The following is a 17,059-nucleotide window of genomic DNA, read 5'->3' on the forward strand; positions in this document are numbered from 1 at the left end:
ATAGAAATGACTAAAGATATATTCATATAAATGAATAAACATATATTCATAGAAATGAATATGTTCTAACTTTTCAAAATCTATTAAGAATTAATTAGATGTATAAAACAGAGTATAATATTTTGCTCATTGTATTTTAGATATATCAATCCCTCCAAAGGCGAAAAAAAAATGATGTACTAAAGATGACAGCGGCTCGCAAAATTAACGTGATGTTCCGTTTTCTGTTCGTGGGTCCTCGGTGAGGTTAGGTTCGGGACAATTTAATACATCAGTTTAGCGACGTTGGGAAGACCGGAGAGGACGGGCTGGTATATTAACCTGATCCAGTATGTCAGATCGAGTGCATTATACTCAGTTCATTATATTAACTCATATAGGATTATCCTAAGATCATAGGTGTTATGTAGAGTTAAATGAGAAAGTATTATTTTTAATATATGTGTATTCTTCAAGTCTTATATCTTGTATTAATTTGACGGAATTTATTTCGTTAATGCTAGTGACTTTACACGGCAATGGGCTCTCCTCTTAGTGCAATATTTGCACTAATTTATTCACTAAATACTTCTAAGTAGAAACATTCTTGGGCAGTGTAACTTGGCCTGACAATGTGAAGACATTTTAATCACTACTCCAGGACTTGATGAAGATGAATCAACAATAGAATGTGTACACATCGACAAAGCACAATGGCGTGAAATACATTATGCAACAATCATTGGAAAATTTCGGGGATTTGATCAGGAATTCTGGGGCCAGATTCACGAAAGCCGTTACGCAAGCACTTACGAACGTGTACATCTTTCCTCAATCTTTGAGGGCTTTGGTTACATTTATTAAACACTTTACAAGCATGAAAACTTGCCAATCAACTGTTGTTATTGTTATAAACAGCCTCCTGGTGCTTCGGAGCTCATTAACTGTTTAATAATTGGAAACAAAGCCGCCAAAGATTGAGAAAAGATGTACAGGTTCGAAAGTGCTTGCGTAACTGCTTCGTGAATCTGGCCCCTGGATCCTGTCGGGAGCCGGTCGGCCGAGCGGACAGCACACTGGACTTGTGATCCTGTGGTCCCGGGTTCGATCCCGAGCGCCGGCGAGAAACAATGGGCAGAGTTTCTTTCACCCTATGCCCCTGTTACCTAGCAGTAAAGTAGGTACCTGGGTGTTAGTCAGCTGTCACGGGCTGCTTCCTGGGGGTGGAGGCCTGGTCGAGGACCGGGCCGCGGGGACACTAAAGCCCCGAAATCATCTCAAGATAACCTCAAGATAACCTCCCCCCCATAGGGTTCAGGCGTACGGTTGTGGTGCCCCTGAACACCATTTCGAACCCCCACTGATTGGTCCAATGTTAATTTGTTTTACGAAAATAATCAATTTCTTTCCTCTCGAAGATACACTAATAGTGAACATTGCTGAAACATATTGACTATGTTGGTCCGGTGTTCAGTGACACCGAACTTGAAAATAAACAGGAAATCTTCCTATAAATAGCGGCCATGGTCATGTTTACTCTGATGATTAGAGGAGAAAAATGTGTCTTAGTAAATGGATTCATTGTCAGGTTGTATAGATCATGAAGCCAACAGCTACTGAGTGTCAGAATGTCAACGATTCATTCTTGTAACTTCTACTTCTCGTTTTTCTTCAATAGGGATTGCAGATAATGCACATCTGAAGGTACAGCCAATGTATATGCATATATATATATATATATATATATATATATATATATATATATATATATATATATATATATATATATAATATATATATATATATATATATATATATATATATATATATATATATATATATATATATATATATATATATATATATATATATATATAGTATCTAATTAGTATAATCCAGTACAGTAATTACTATATTTAGTAATTACCTGTAGAATGTATTACACATAAATTAACATAACGTTTCGAACCTACATGGTTCATTCTCAAGTGATGGGACTGCATCTTGTTCTATATTTAGCTACTCTGAACGAAATGTCCACGTAGCACGGGTTATAGTGAGCCCGTAAGTGAGTTCGGTTATTCGCGATAATCTTGTTAATGTGATATTCGGGTCAAAGTTTTAAATGACGGTGGGGTTTCCTCCTTTTTCCTTGTTTCTTTTTCGCTTCTGTTTTATTGTACTGGTTTTTAGTCTTGTTTTAATAACATTATCTTGGTGGCGGATATAGATGCACAGTGTTCAGTAGTGTGTCCCATTCTTCAACGGCTTTTGTAACCATTGTAGTCGCTGTGGATTTTGCATCTTATGCAGCTGCTGTCGTTGGATTAATGTTGAGTTTGATGCGCAGGGCTTCAGTAACTTCACATTCCAGTAAGTAATGCAATAGTGGCGCCTCTGCTTCTGTTCCACAGATGTGACACTCTTAAACTATTGGGTTCATTACCTCCCAGCAGCACTTGTAACCAAGTCTGAGTCTGTGTATGGCTACTGCAATGTCTCTGGATATCTTTTCGTCAGGCATTAAAGAGTAGTATCCAGTGGCTTGTTCGTACCATATCGCAGTGGATCTTCCTTCCGCTACTGTGGCTCCGTGGCGACTTTTGATAGTTGGGAGTATTTACTTCTTGATTTGCTCCTTAATCTGTGAAAAACTTGGAGGAATTTGAACCTGTACAACAGGTAGAGCAGTGGCAGCTTTTGCTAGTGAGTCTGCCATTTCATTACCATCTATGCCAGTGTGACTTGGTATCCAATTTAGGGTGATTGACAGCCCTTGATAATGGGCCTGTTTTCGTATATGACTGTACTGGGCGTATTGGATTTATTACCATTAGGGAGGTCAGGGGCCAGATTCACGAAAGCACTTACGCAAGCACTTACGAACCTGTACATCTTTTCTCAATCTTTGGCGGCTTTGTTTACAATTATTAAACAGTTAATGAGCTCCGAAGCACCAGGAGGCTGTTTATAACAATAACAACAGTTGATTGGCAAGTTTTCATGTTTGTAAACTGTTTAATAAATGTAACCAAAGCCGTCAAAGATTGAGGAAAGATGTACACGTTCGTAAGTACTTGCGTAAGTCATTCGTAAATCTGGGTCCAGGTACATAATACATATAAGTGAGAACAGGAATTTCCTTAAGTAAACAAATCCACAAGGGCCGTGACGAGGATTCGAACCTGCGTCCGGGAGCATCCCAGACGCTGCTTTAATCGACTGAGCTACGACATGGAAGCTCTTCTGTGTGTTTCCTTAAGTACTTTCGTATTTTAATAATACATCTTGTATTAATATACGAAAGTACTTAAGGAAATTCCTGTTTCAATTCTTCCTCCGTGGTCTGACACTGTCACATTTTTCATCATGTGTTAATTTTGGTGATTTACACACACACAGGTGAGAAGTACAGCGTAAAGGAGGGAAGAATAGGGCATAAATGGGGGACAAATGGAGGACGTAAATAGGGACGAATAAAGTGGACAAAAAGGAGGAAGCACATACAAAGATTAATCAGGTGTAGTGAGCGTGGCATGTTGAGCAGTGTCTTCTATATTGGCATCTTCATGTTCCCGTCTTGTTCTTACTCTCATGAGTAAGTGAATTGTGAATAGTTCCATAATATGGGTATTCATGGTGGGTTATTCTATTTTTATGTGGATTGCTTCAAGAATTTGTAATCTTCTTACATCTTGGGTTTTGTCTATTATACAAGTGTTTTTATTCAGCATTTCTCTTGTTAGGGTGATGTCATGGGCTTGTCTCATGTGATTTTTAGGGGCACCTGATTGAAGATGACATTTCCCAAGATTCAACCCCATAACAGTTGCCTAACTCTCTGGTACCTATTTAAGTGAAGAGGGTCATGAGGTAAAAGGAAATATGCCCAACCATTTCTGTCCCGCAAATGGACCGAACCCAGATTGTGAATTGAAGTGTCTTGATACTTAGCCAAAGGACATCTCAACACAAATATGTTTCTTGTAACAAACAAACAGGAACACTTTCTTGTGAACCTCAGAGATGCTGAACTCATCATAAACAAATACTAATTCATTAGAAGACAGCCTCACAATACATATTATTTTGTCTCTTACCTGTATCTTCCATCCTAACCTGGATATCTAAGACCTTCTCTTCCTATCTCCTTACTTTTCGTGGTTCTCCTTACCTGCATCTCCAAGACAGTGGCGTCCCGTTGTGAGAGGGTGTCTCTCAAGGTCCCAATTTCTCCGTAGGCTCGCTGCACCTGTTCCTCCTTGTGCGCCGCTTCCTGCAGCGCCTGCTCCAGCTGCTCGGTCTTCTGCTCGGCCTCCTGCTGTGCCTGCTGAAGGTGTTGCTCCTTCTGCTGCGAGTCTTGCTGAGCGTGCAGGAGTTGCTCTGCCTTTTCTCTGGCTTCCTGCTGTGCCTGTTGCAGCTGCTCTTGCCTCTGCCTAACCTCTGCCTGGTGCTGCTTCAGCTGTTCTTCCTTCTGCATCGCCTCTTGGTGTACTCGCTGCAGCAGTTGTTCTTTCTGCGTCATCTCCTGTTGCAGCTGACTCAATTGCATCTCCGCCTGCGTCGCGTCCTTTAGCTGCGTCTCCTTCTGAGCTCCTTCATGGCTGAGGACCTCGACCTGCGCCTCCAGGTCCTTCACACGACTCTGGAGGGACAGAGGACGAGGGAGTTGAGAATGTTTCCTTCAGCGAGGTGAAGACCTTAAGACAGAGGTGCAGGTGCAGAGGAAGGGGGAAGCTTGCCTCAAGTCAGAGTCCTCGGACGCCGGACTCAACAAGATCTAGTTTAGGGGTCGTGCTCAAGTGTGGTGCTTAGAATTCAGTGCAGAAAGGTTTATATCTATTCAAGATACATTCAGAGTTCATGCTCAGACCATTAGAGCGCTCGAACTCCAGTCAGTGCTCAAGGGTGAGCATCAACTGCAACACTCAAAAAAACAGTCAGTGCTCAAGAGTTTGACTATGAGTATAAAGATTTGAGATACCGTGTATAAGACTTCGGGAGAGAGATGTTTCCTAGCTGAGGACTGATAAAGGAATCATAGTGAACGTTGAACATCTGTGCAACACGTTACGTCGCTGAACACACACCCCAACTTAACCACAACATCGTTAAAATGCAAAAATAACAAAAATTTGCCCAAACGTCCTGTTGTTCCATACTAGGCAGTTTCTATTGGTCCATACGAGGCAGCTCCTATTGGTCCATACGAGGCAGTTCCTATTGGGCCATACGAGGCAGCTCCTATTGGTCCATACGAGGCAGTTTCTATTGGTCCATACGAGGCAGCTCCTATTGGTCCATACTAGGCAGCTCCTATTGGTCCATACGAGGCAGCTCCAATTGGCCCATACGAGGCAGCTCCTATTGGTCTATACGAGGCAGCTCCTATTGGTCCATACGAGGCATTCCTATTGGTCCATACGAGGCAGCTCCTATTGGTCCATACGAGGCAGCTCCTATTTATATCCACCCAGACTCATATACACATACGTCTAACCTACGCTTGAAACCATCCTTGTGATCCCACGTCTATTAGGCTACCCTGTAACTTGTAACATAAACCAGTCTATTTCTAAACCAGTATTTACCCAGGTCTTTTTATTGCTGAAGCTTCTGGAAATACACCCCAGTGTCCTATTTGTTTTATTGCTCATTTTTGTTCCTTGGTTTGTTTGTCTTAGATCCTTCTCTAAGGATCTAAGGATCTACTCTAAGTTTGTTTGTTTGTCTACTCAAGATTTCCAGGTCGTTAAAGCAGCCAGACTGAGCAAGGTCAACACTCTCAAGCTAGTGACCATTAGTTGACCTAAGGTTCCGAGTTCGATCCCCGGTGGAGACGGAGACAAATGGGCAAAATGTTTCTTTCTCTCTGATGCCCCTGTTACATAGCAGTAAATAGGTACCTGGGAGTTAGACAGCTGCTACGGGCTGCTTCCTGGGGGTGTGTGTAACAAAAAAGAAGGCCTGGTCGAGGACTGGGCCGCGGGGACGCTAAGTCCCGAAATCATCTCGAGATAACCTCAAGATGGTCATCATTACCTCAGAATCTTACATTTTTCAGTATTAAGCTGAATCTCTTAATCTTTTGTCTACTTCAACAGCTTGTCGTTACGTTGTGGCCTTGCGGGGATATATATATATATATATATATATATATATATATATATATATATATATATATATATATATATATATATATATATATAATGTCATACCCAACCCAGCTTGACTTTGACACTCGGTAAAAAAAAGATGAGTTTCTCTGTCAAAGATCAGCTTCTTCAGCCCAGCTTAACTTAGAGCAATTAATTGCCGATTTTAAATTATAATTACGTAAATTATTTATGATATGGATTTTTGGGTGTTACCAAAGAGTTTTAAATTTAGGTGAAGGGAAGACTTGGAGTTAAGAAGGTGAGGGTCAGATCTCAAGGCGGAAGTGATGAGTAATGAGACTGAAATGTGGCTTTTTTTCGTATGTCTTCGTTCATGTTTCAGACGTTTAAGTTGCGACTGTTTTTTGGGTGTGGGTGTGTGGGTTTTTTTTTTTTTTTTTTTGGGGGGGGGGGGGGGGGGGTTGTTGGCGGATATGCGAGTCATTTCCATGTTGGTTCCTTTCAGTTTCTCTCTCTTTATCTCCCTCTCTCCTCTTTCTCTTCATTCGTTTCTCTCTTCGTTAAGATCTTATTGTGTTTTCTGTTTTTTCTTACTCTATGTCATCTTCTCATTCTCCTCTATTCTTTTGTTCTTTCTTGGCTTCGTCATTCTCTCTTTCTCATTATTCGTATCTCTTTTCTGACTTCTACTTCTTCCCTCTCCGGTAACTCTTTCTCTTTTCTATTGTTGCTCTCCTCTCTCTCTCTGTCTCTGTCTCTCTCTCTGTCTCTGTCTCTCTCTCTGTCTGTCTGTCTCTCTCTCTCTCTCCCTCTCTCTCTCTCTCTCTCTCTCTCTCTCTCTCTCTCTCTCTCTCTCTCTCTCTCTCTCTCTCTCTCTCTCTCTCTCTCTCTCTCTCTCTCTCTCTCCTACTGTTGCCTCACTCTACTTTCCTCTCCTACTCTCTGCACTATCTCTCCCTTTTCCCCTTCTCCTTCTCCTTCACTCGGAAACGAATTACACAATAATTTCCACCTTTACCCTGGACTGTATAGGCCTGTCACCATGGTATAGGCCTATCACCATGGTATAGGCCTGTCACCATGGTATAGGCCTGTCACCATGGTATAGGCCTGTCACCATGGTATAGGTCTGTCACCATGGTATAGGTCTGTCACCATGGTATAGGTCTGTCACCATGGTATAGGTCTGTCACCATGGTATAGGCCTGTCACCATGGTATAGGCCTGTCACCATGGTATAGGTCTGTCACCATGGTATAGGCCTGTCACCATGGTATAGGCCTGTCACCATGGTATAGGCCTGTCACCATGGTATAGGTCCATCACCATCTTCTTGAGGGTTATCTTGAGATGATTTCGGGGCTTAGCGTCCCCACGGCCCGGTCCTCGACCAGGCCTCCATTTTGTTACACACACCCCAAGAAGCAGCCCGTAGCAGCTGTCTAACTCCCAGGTATATATTTACTGCTAGGTGAACAGGATCATCAGGGTGAAAGAAACTATGTTCATTTGTTTCCGCCTCCACCGGGGATCGAACCCGGTACCTCAGGACTACGATTTTTTTTTTAATTTTGCCCCGAGGGGCGAGTTTATTGGGCTGCGTCACTCATCCTGTGAGTGGACACACCGCCATAGTGACAGTATTGGGCAGCGTCACTCATCCTGTGAGTGGACACACCGCCATAGTGACAGTATTGGGCTGCGTCACTCATCCTGTGAGTGGACACACCACCATAGTGACAGTATTGGACAGCGTCACTCATCCTGTGAGTGGACACACCGCCATAGTGACAGTATTGGGCAGCGTCACTCATCCTGTGAGTGGACACACCGCCATAGTGACAGTATTGGACAGCACCACTCATCCTGTGAGTGGACACACCGCCATAGTGACAGTATTGGGCAGCACCACTCATCCTGTGAGTGGACACACCACCATAGTGACAGTATTGGACAGCGTCACTCATCCTGTGAGTGGACACACCGCCATAGTGACAGTATTGGGCAGCGTCACTCATCCTGTGAGTGGACACACCGCCATAGTGACAGTATTGGACAGCACCACTCATCCTGTGAGTGGACACACCGCCATAGTGACAGTATTGGGCAGCACCACTCATCCTGTGAGTGGACACACCACCATAGTGACAGTATTGGGCTGCGTCACTCATCCTGTGAGTGGACACACCACCATAGTGACAGTATTGGACAGCGTCACTCATCCTGTGAGTGGACACACCGCCATAGTGACAGTATTGGGCAGCGTCACTCATCCTGTGAGTGGACACACCGCCATAGTGACAGTATTGGACAGCGTCACTCATCCTGTGAGTGGACACACCGCCATAGTGACAGTATTGGGCAGCACCACTCATCCTGTGAGTGGACACACCACCATAGTGACAGTATTGGACAGCGTCACTCATCCTGTGAGTGGACACACCGCCATAGTGACAGTATTGGGCAGCGCCACTCATCTTGTGAGTGGACACACCTCCATAGTGACAGTATTGGGCAGCGCCACTCATCCTGTGAGTGGACACACCGCCATAGTGACAGTATTGGCCAGCGCCACTCATCCTGTGAGTGGACACACCGCCATAGTGACAGTATTGGACAGCGTCACTAATCCTGTGAGTGGACACACCGCCATAGTGACAGAATTGGGCAGCGCCACTCATCCTGTGAGTGGACACACCTCCATAGTGACAGTATTGGGCAGCGCCACTCATCCTGTGAGTGGAAACACCGCCATAGTGACAGTATTGGGCAGCACCACTCATCCTGTGAGTGGACACACCGCCATAGTTACAGTATTGGGCAGCGCCACTCATCCTGTGAGTGGAAACACCGCCATAGTGACAGTATTGGGCAGCGCCACTCATCCTGTGAGTGGAAATACCGCCATAGTGACAGTATTGGGCAGCGCCACTCATCCTGTGAGTGGACACACCGCCATAGTGACAGTATTGGGCAGCACCACTCATCCTGTGAGTGGACACACCGCCATAGTGACAGTATTGGGCAGCGCCACTTGACAAATTCCTCAGAAAGCGACCCACAACAGTCGACTAACAACCAAGTTCCAGATTCAACTCTGGAACGACATTTTTTTTTTTTAATGTCCTCAATCCAACTCGTCCACTCTAATAGGTCGACCTACGGTTATAAGAAACGACTCACAGATATCTCCATTTTCCAGGCAACAGAGTCGATAGGTCAGGTGAGTTGTTTGGGTTCGGTTGGATTTGTTACGGAGTGGCTAACTCTATGGGCACCGAGGCCTTGAGTCTCAGAAAGTTGTAAGAAGTTTTGCTAAGAAATGGGACGAAAATATGAAGTTCTTTCTCCTATTGCATAGAGGTGGTCCTAGCTTTTTCCAGGACAAGGCTTGACTGAACTTCGAGGGAAATAATTAGAGAGAGAGAGAGAGAGAGAGAGAGAGAGAGAGAGAGAGAGAGAGACATTGTATAAATACTATTCTCAGAACAATTTAACATAGACCTCAATCATGCCTTGATTTACTAAAGTGCCATTTTTTGCCATTTTAATGACATCAACCTTTCGCTTCAAGACCTCGGAGTTGGCATCCTGGACGTTGTTAGAGGTCCCCCAACAGTTACACCAAGCTGTCACTCCAACCACTGGGGCTGGACGGTAGAGCGACGGCCTCGCGTCATGCAGGTCGGCGTTCAATCCCCGACCGTCCACAAGTGGTTGGCCACCATTCCTTCCCCCCGTCCCATCCCAAATCCTTATCCTGACCCCTTCCAAGTGCTATATAGTCGTAATGGCTTGGCGCTTTCAAAAGGAGATTGACGGCACTCAACTATAAGCTTAAAGATGCTTAAAGTTCGATCTGGAAACTGATATCGTCGGTATTGATGAGTCGATATCAACAAAGCCTTGTAAATTTTCCTGTAAGCAGATATCTTCAGAAAGCTTGAATCGTTGCAGGCAATTTGAAATGCTGCAAGCAGTCTGCAGCGCTGTAGAGTGCTTGGAATGCTACTGAATGTATGTGTTTGAGAGTAATTAAATAGTCGCCTCGTATGGGCCAATAGGAAGCTGCCTTGTGTGGACCAGTAGAAGCTGCCTCGTTTGGGCCAATAGGAGCTGCCTCGTATGGACCAATAGCAGCTGCCTCGTATGGACCAATAGGAGCTGCCTCGTATGGACCAATAGGAGCTGCCTCGTATGGACCAATAGGAGCTGCCTCGCATGGGCCAATAGGAGCTGCCTCGTATGAACCAATAGGAGCTGCCTCGTATGGACCAATAGGAGCTGCCTCGTATGGACCAATAGGAGCTGCCTCGTATGGACCAATAGGAGCTGCCTCGTATGGACCAATAGGAGCTGCCTCGTATGGACCAGTAGGAGCTGCCTCGTATGGACCAATAGGAGCTGCCTCGTATGGACCAATAGGAGCTGCCTCGTATGGACCAATAGGAGCTGCCTCGTATGGACCAATAGGAGCTGCCTCGTATGGACCAATAGGAGCTGCCTCGTATGGACCAATAGGAGCTGCCTCGTATGGACCAATAGGAGCTGCCTCGTATGGACCAATAGGAGCTGCCTCGTATGGACCAATAGGAGCTGCCTCGTATGGACCAATAGGAGCTGCCTCGTATGGACCAATAGGAGCTGCCTCGTATGCACCAATAGGAGCTGCCTCGTATGGACCAATAGCAGCTGCCTCGTATGGACCAATAGGAGCTGCCTCGTATGGTCCAATAGGAGCTGCCTCGTATGGTCCAGTAGCACTTCCATAATGCCTTATGGTCTTACGATGTTATATTGGAAATATTTCAGTATTCATCTGCTTCTCACGTTTCCCTTATCCTGGGTTCGATCCCTGGGTATGACGAGTCATTTGAACAACGTTTCCTTACACCTGATTTAACTGTTCACCCAGCAGTCAATAGGTACCCGGGAGTTTGGCAACTGTTGTGGGGGGGGGGGGGGGTTGCCTCATGGGGTAAGGTTAGGGTAACTACATGCGATTTTTTACTTTCTGCCTCTTCACACCTTTTCCTATTCCCTTTCCGCCTTTCTCCCTACCTGCATTTTCTGACCTTCTCTTCCTGTTACCGCATACTTGCCCCTTTTCCTTCTCACCTGAGCATGTAACAGAGTGGTGTCCCGTTGGGTCAATATAGCTCTTAGTGTCCCAATTTCTCTGTTGGCTCTCTGCATCTGCTTTTCCTTCTGGGCCGCCGCTTCCTGCAGCTTCTGTTGCTGCTGCTGAGCCGCCTTCTGCAGCGCCTGTTGCAGCTGTTTCTTCTGCGCCGCTGCCTGCTGGAGTTGATTTCTCTGCTGCGCTATCTCTTTGTGCGCTCGCTGGAGCTGTTTTTCCCTCTGCCTTGCCTCCTCCTGCGCATGTGTCTGCTCTTGTTCATTCTGCACGGCTTCTTTTTCCGCTTGCTGGAGAAGGGTTTTCCATTTCGCGATCTCCTGTTGCGCCTGTTGGAGCTGTTTATCCTTCTGGGCCGCCTCCTGTTGCGCCCGTAGGAGATGATGGCTCTTTTGTCCCGCTTCCTGTTGCGCCTGTTGGAGCTGTTTTTCCTTCTGGGCCGCCTCCTGTTGCGACTGTTGGACCTGTTTTTCCTTCTGTGCCGCTTCCTGTTGCGCCTGTTGGAGCTGTTTTTCCTTCTGGGCCGCCTCCTGTTGCGCCTGTTGGACCTGTTTTTCCTTCTGGGCCGCCTCCTGTTGCGCCTGTAGGAGATGATGGCTCTTTTGCCCCGCTTCCTGTTGCGCCTGTTGGAGCTGTTTTTCCTTCTGGGCCGCCTCCTGTTGCGCCTGTTGGACCTGTTTTTCCTTCTGTGCCGCTTCCTGTTGCGCCCGTTGGAGCTGTTTTTCCTTCTGCTGCGAGTCTTGCTGAGCGTGCAGGAGTTGCTCTGCCTTTTCTCTGGCTTCCTGCTGTGCCTGTTGCAGCTGCTCTTGCCTCTGCCTTGCCTCTGCCTGGTGCTGCTTCAGCTGTTCTTCCTTCTGCATCGCCTCTTGGTGTACTCGCTGCAGCAGCTGTTCTTTCTGCGTCATCTCCTGTTGCAGCTGACTCAATTGCGTCTCCGCCTGCGTCGCGTCCTTCAGTTGCGTCTCCTTCTGAGCTCCTTCATGGCTGAGGACCTCGACCTGGGCCTCCAGGTCCTTCACACGACTCTGGAGGGACAGAGGACGAGGGAGTTGAGAATGTTTCCTTCAGCGAGGTGAAGACCTTAAGACAGAGGTGCAGGTGCAGAGGAAGGGGGAAGCTTGCCTCAAGTCAGAGTCCTCGGACGCCGGACTCAACAACACCTGGTTTAGGGGTCGTGCTCAAGTGCTTCTGCAATTCGATCGCTCAAGTAGGGGTCTTAGGACGCCACACTCTAAGACCTGGGTTAAGAATCGTGCGTAAGTGCTGGTGGGTTTTTGAGGTTTGAAGTAAGGGGTCTCAGGACGCCGTACTCAAAGACCCGGTTTAGGGGGAAGTGCTCAAGCGGTTGGGATTAATGAGTGTGCTGGGCAGAGTACACGCTAATCACGGCACTCAGACATGTACATGGGATTCACAGATCATGCTCAAGGGGGCTCGAGCAGCAGCCAGTGCTCAAGTGTTAAGTAGTAGCTTTACAAATATCATTCAGCAGAGAGGACTGGATCATACTATATAATACTATATAATAACTATATAACACAGCTCGTAAGAGCAACACCTGGTTACCTGGTTGATGGGGTTCTGGGAGTTCTTCTACTCCCCAAGCCCGGCCCGAGGCCAGGCTTGATTTGTAAGAGTTTGGTCCACCAGGCTGTTGCTTGGAGCGGCCCGCAGGCTCACATACCCACCACAGCCTGGTTGGTCCGGAAAGTTTTTTAGAAAAAAGTCCAGTTTCCTCTTGAAGATGTCCACGGTTGTTCCGGCAATATTTCTTATGCTCGCTGGGAGGATGTTGAACAGCCGTGGACCTCTGATGTTTATACAGTGTTCTCTGATTGTTCCTATGGCACCTCTGCTCTTCACTGGTTCTATTCTGCATTTTCTTCCATATCGTTCACTCCAGTACGTTGTTATTTTACTGTGTAGATTAGGGACCTGGCCCTCCAGTATCTTTCAAGTGTATATTATTTGGTATCTCTCTCGTCTCCTTTCTAGTGAGTACATTTGAAGGGCTTTGAGACGATCCCAATAATTTAGGTGCTTTATCTCGTCTATGCGTGCCGTATATGTTCTCTGTATTCCCTCTATTTCAGCAATCTCACCCGCTCTGAAGGGGAAAGTGAGTACTGAGCAGTACTCAAGACGGGACAACACAAGTGACTTGAAGAGTACAACCATTGTGATGGGATCTCTGGATTTGAAAGTTCTCGTAATCCATCCGATCATTTTTCTGGCTGACGCAATATTTGCTTGGTTATGCTCCCTAAACGTTAAGTCGTCGGACATCATTATTCCCAAATCCTTTACATGCTGTTTACCTATTATGGGCAGATTTGATTGTGTTTTGTACCCTGTATTATGTTTAAGATCCTCATTTTTGCCGTACCTGAGTACCTGGAATTTATCACCGTAAAACATCATGTTATTTTCTGCTGCCCAGTCGAAAACTTTATTGACATCTGTTTGTAATTTTTCCATGACTTCAGCAGAGGTAATTTTCATGCTGATTTTTGTATCATCTGCGAAGGATGACACGAAGCTGTGACTTGTATTTTTATCTATATCTGATATGAGAATAAGGAACAGCAGTGGTGCAAGGACTGTACCTTGAGGTACAGAACTTTAAACTGCGCTTGGACTTGATTTTATTTGATTAACTGTTACTCTTTGTGTTCTGTTCGACAGGAAATTGAGTATCCAGCGTCCTACTTTACCAGTTATACCCATTGACCTCATTTTGTGTGCAATCATCCCATGATCACATTTGTCGAATGCCTTTGCGAAGTCTGTGTATACAACATCTGCATTTTGCTTTTCTTCTAGAGCTTCTGTGATTTTGTCATAGTGGTTGAGTAACTGTGACAGACAGGATCTTCCCGCTCTAAATCCATGTTGTCCTGGGTTGTGTAACTCATTATTTTCCATAAAACTAGAAATTTGATTCTTAATCACTCTTTCAAAAACTTTTATTATGTGTGATGTTAGTGCAACTGGCCTATAATTTTTTGCCAAGGCTTTACCCCCCCCCCCCCGCAACACAGTTACGATATTGTTACGACATGCTACGAGCTGGGCTGTAAGGTCATTAGGAGAAAGTGTTAGGACACATAAAGTCTGAGAGTGAACACACCGAGTTCAAGACCTGTATTGATGTCTGAGAGGCAATATTGCTGAGGCCAGGACCTGTATTGATGACTGTGAGGCAATAAGACTGAGGCCAGGACCTGTATTGATGACTGAGAGACAATAAGACTGAGGCCAGGACCTGTATTGATGACTGAGAAACAATAAGACTGAGGCCAGGACCTGTATTGATGACTGAGAGGCAATATTACTGATGCCAGGACCAGTATTGATGACTGAGAGACAACATTACTGAGGCCAGGACCTGTATTGATGACTGAGAGGCAATATGACTGAGGCCAGGACCTGTATTGATGACTAAGAGACAATAAGACTGAGGCCAGGACCTGTATTGATGACTGAGAGATAATAAGACTGAGGCCAGGACCTGTATTGATGACTGAGAGACATTATGACTGAGGCCAGGACCTGTATTGATGACTGAGAAACAATAAGACTGAGGCCAGGACCTGTATTGATGACTGAGAGGCAATATTACTGAGGCCAGGACCTGTATTGATGACTGAGAGACAATAAGACTGAGGCCAGGACCTGTATTGATGACTGAGAGGCAATATTACTGAGGCCAGGACCAGTATTGATGACTGAGAGACAACATTACTGAGGCCAGGACCTGTATTGATGACTGAGAGACAATAAGACTGAGGCCAGGACCTGTATTGATGACTGAGAAACAATAAGACTGAGGCCAGGACCTGTATTGATGACTGAGAGGCAATATTACTGAGGCCAGGACCAGTATTGATGACTGAGAGACAACATTACTGAGGCCAGGACCTGTATTGATGACTGAGAGACAATAAGACTGAGGCCAGGACCTGTATTGATGACTGAGAAACAATAAGACTGAGGCCAGGACCTGTATTGATGACTGAGAGACAATATGACTGATGCCAGGACCTGTATTGATGACTGAGAGACAAAAAAGCCCCTGAGATCATTACCAGTATTGATGTAAAAAAAAATAGAGACCCAAGCTAAAAAAAAGGCAGATGCAGGAGGGAAAGGAGCATCAATCGCCGGGTCAAAAACACACATAATATTTCCCACATATAAACACACACACCACGAAGGAAGGTGAGGGCCAAGTCACTCATACTATCGGTTGAGGGACTCGAACACCCTCCCCCAATTCATGCAACCCGTCCTCTTAAATAATACATCGCATTGTGACGTATCAATCCCACTATCTTGAGGTTATCCTACGAATCCCGAACGCTGTCCACTCAGCCGTCAGGTTCCCTCCCCCCCTAAGGCCAACAACTGATGTACTAATAATCATAGTGTCGTGATGTCAACATTGACCTGATGTCCCGTTTTCTGTTGGTGGTTCCACCGTTAGGTTAGGTTCGGGACAATTTAGCACATCCGTTTAGTGACGCTGGGAACGTTGGAGAGGCCGGGCTATATATATATATATATATATATATATATATATGGGGATGTCAAATGGTATTAAACTTCATATGTCAGATGCTGGTTAAGGATTTTAAATGAGTCGTTTGCCGGTGTTATGTCGTTAAATATCTTTGTTCCGTTTAACATGTTAGTGTCATTAAACACTACTGAGTCATTTAACATTTGAATGTTCAAATATTTTAGTGTCAGTTAATATTTTCGTGTCATTACAAATTTATGTCGTTTAAGTGTTAAGTGTCGCTTAAACTGTCGCTTAAACGACACATTTTAGTGTCGTTTAAGACTTCCGTTTACACTTTCCTTAATGGAGCCCAATGACGATTCTCCCTCAAGGTCTTCCCACCTCCCCTAAGACTTGCCTCACCCTTAATGTTCTGCCTTTCATCTTATCTCTGGGTGTTCCTGTCTTCCTCTGGCCCTCAACCATCTTCACCTTGATTTAGTTCATTGTTTAACCTCCTGATTTATGATCAGAATCATTATATCTCATCTCATAGTGATCAGAATCATTATATCTCATCTCATAGTGATCAGAATCATTATATCTCATCTCATAGTGATCAGAATCATTATATCTCATCTCATAATGATCAGAATCATTATATCTCATCTCATAATGATCAGAATCATTATATCTCGTCTCATAATGATCAGAATCATTATATCTCATCTCATAATGATCAGAATCATTATATCTCATCTCATAATGATCAGAATCATTATATCTCGTCTCATAATGATCAGAATCATTATATCTCGTCTCATAATGATCAGAATCATTATATCTCATCTCATAATGATCAGAATCATTATATCTCATCTCATAATGATCAGAATCATTATATCTCATCTCATAATGATCAGAATCATTATATCTCATCTCATAATGATCAGAATCATCATATCTCATCTCATAGGCCAGAGACCAGGCTTCAGGGGTTGAGCCCAGCCTTCAAGGGTTGAGCCCAGCCTTCAGGGGTTGAGCTCAGCCTTCAGGGGTTGAGCCCAGCCTTCAGGGGTTGAGCCCAGACCTCAGGGGTTGAGCCCAGACCTCAGGGGTTGAGCCCAGCCTTCAGGGGTTGAGCTCAGCCTTCAGGGGTTGAGCCCAGCCTTCAGGGGTTGAGCCCAGACCTCAGGGGTTGAGCCCAGACCTCAGGGGTTGAGCCCAGCCTTCATGGGTTGAGCCCAGCCTTCAAGGGTTGAGCCTAGCCTTCAGGGGTTGAGCCCAGCCTTCAGGGGTTGAGCCCAGACCTCAGGGGTTGAG

At 45.2% G+C, this 17,059-nt stretch overlaps 1 protein-coding gene across 5 annotated transcripts in view; it reads right to left on the bottom strand.

Annotated features, from left to right (window-relative positions):
• The window catches only part of LOC123771941 (trichohyalin), an 83,794-nt gene that overhangs the window by 24,472 nt on the left and 42,263 nt on the right, over nucleotides 1-17,059 (bottom strand). For all 5 annotated transcript variants that reach the window (XR_011230822.1, XM_069337760.1, XM_069337758.1 and 2 more), the window contains 2 exons: nucleotides 11,217-12,257; nucleotides 4,154-4,624 (listed from right to left, as the gene is read on the bottom strand). Coding sequence is in view for 4 of the 5 variants with exons in the window: in XM_069337760.1 (XP_069193861.1) it covers nucleotides 4,154-4,624; nucleotides 11,217-12,257 (1,512 nt within the window). In the remaining variant the exon portion in view is untranslated. The remainder of the gene's footprint in view (nucleotides 1-4,153; nucleotides 4,625-11,216; nucleotides 12,258-17,059) is intronic.

The sequence above is a fragment of the Procambarus clarkii genome, chromosome 38 (assembly GCF_040958095.1).
Source record: "Procambarus clarkii isolate CNS0578487 chromosome 38, FALCON_Pclarkii_2.0, whole genome shotgun sequence".
NCBI lineage: Eukaryota > Metazoa > Arthropoda > Malacostraca > Decapoda > Cambaridae > Procambarus > Procambarus clarkii.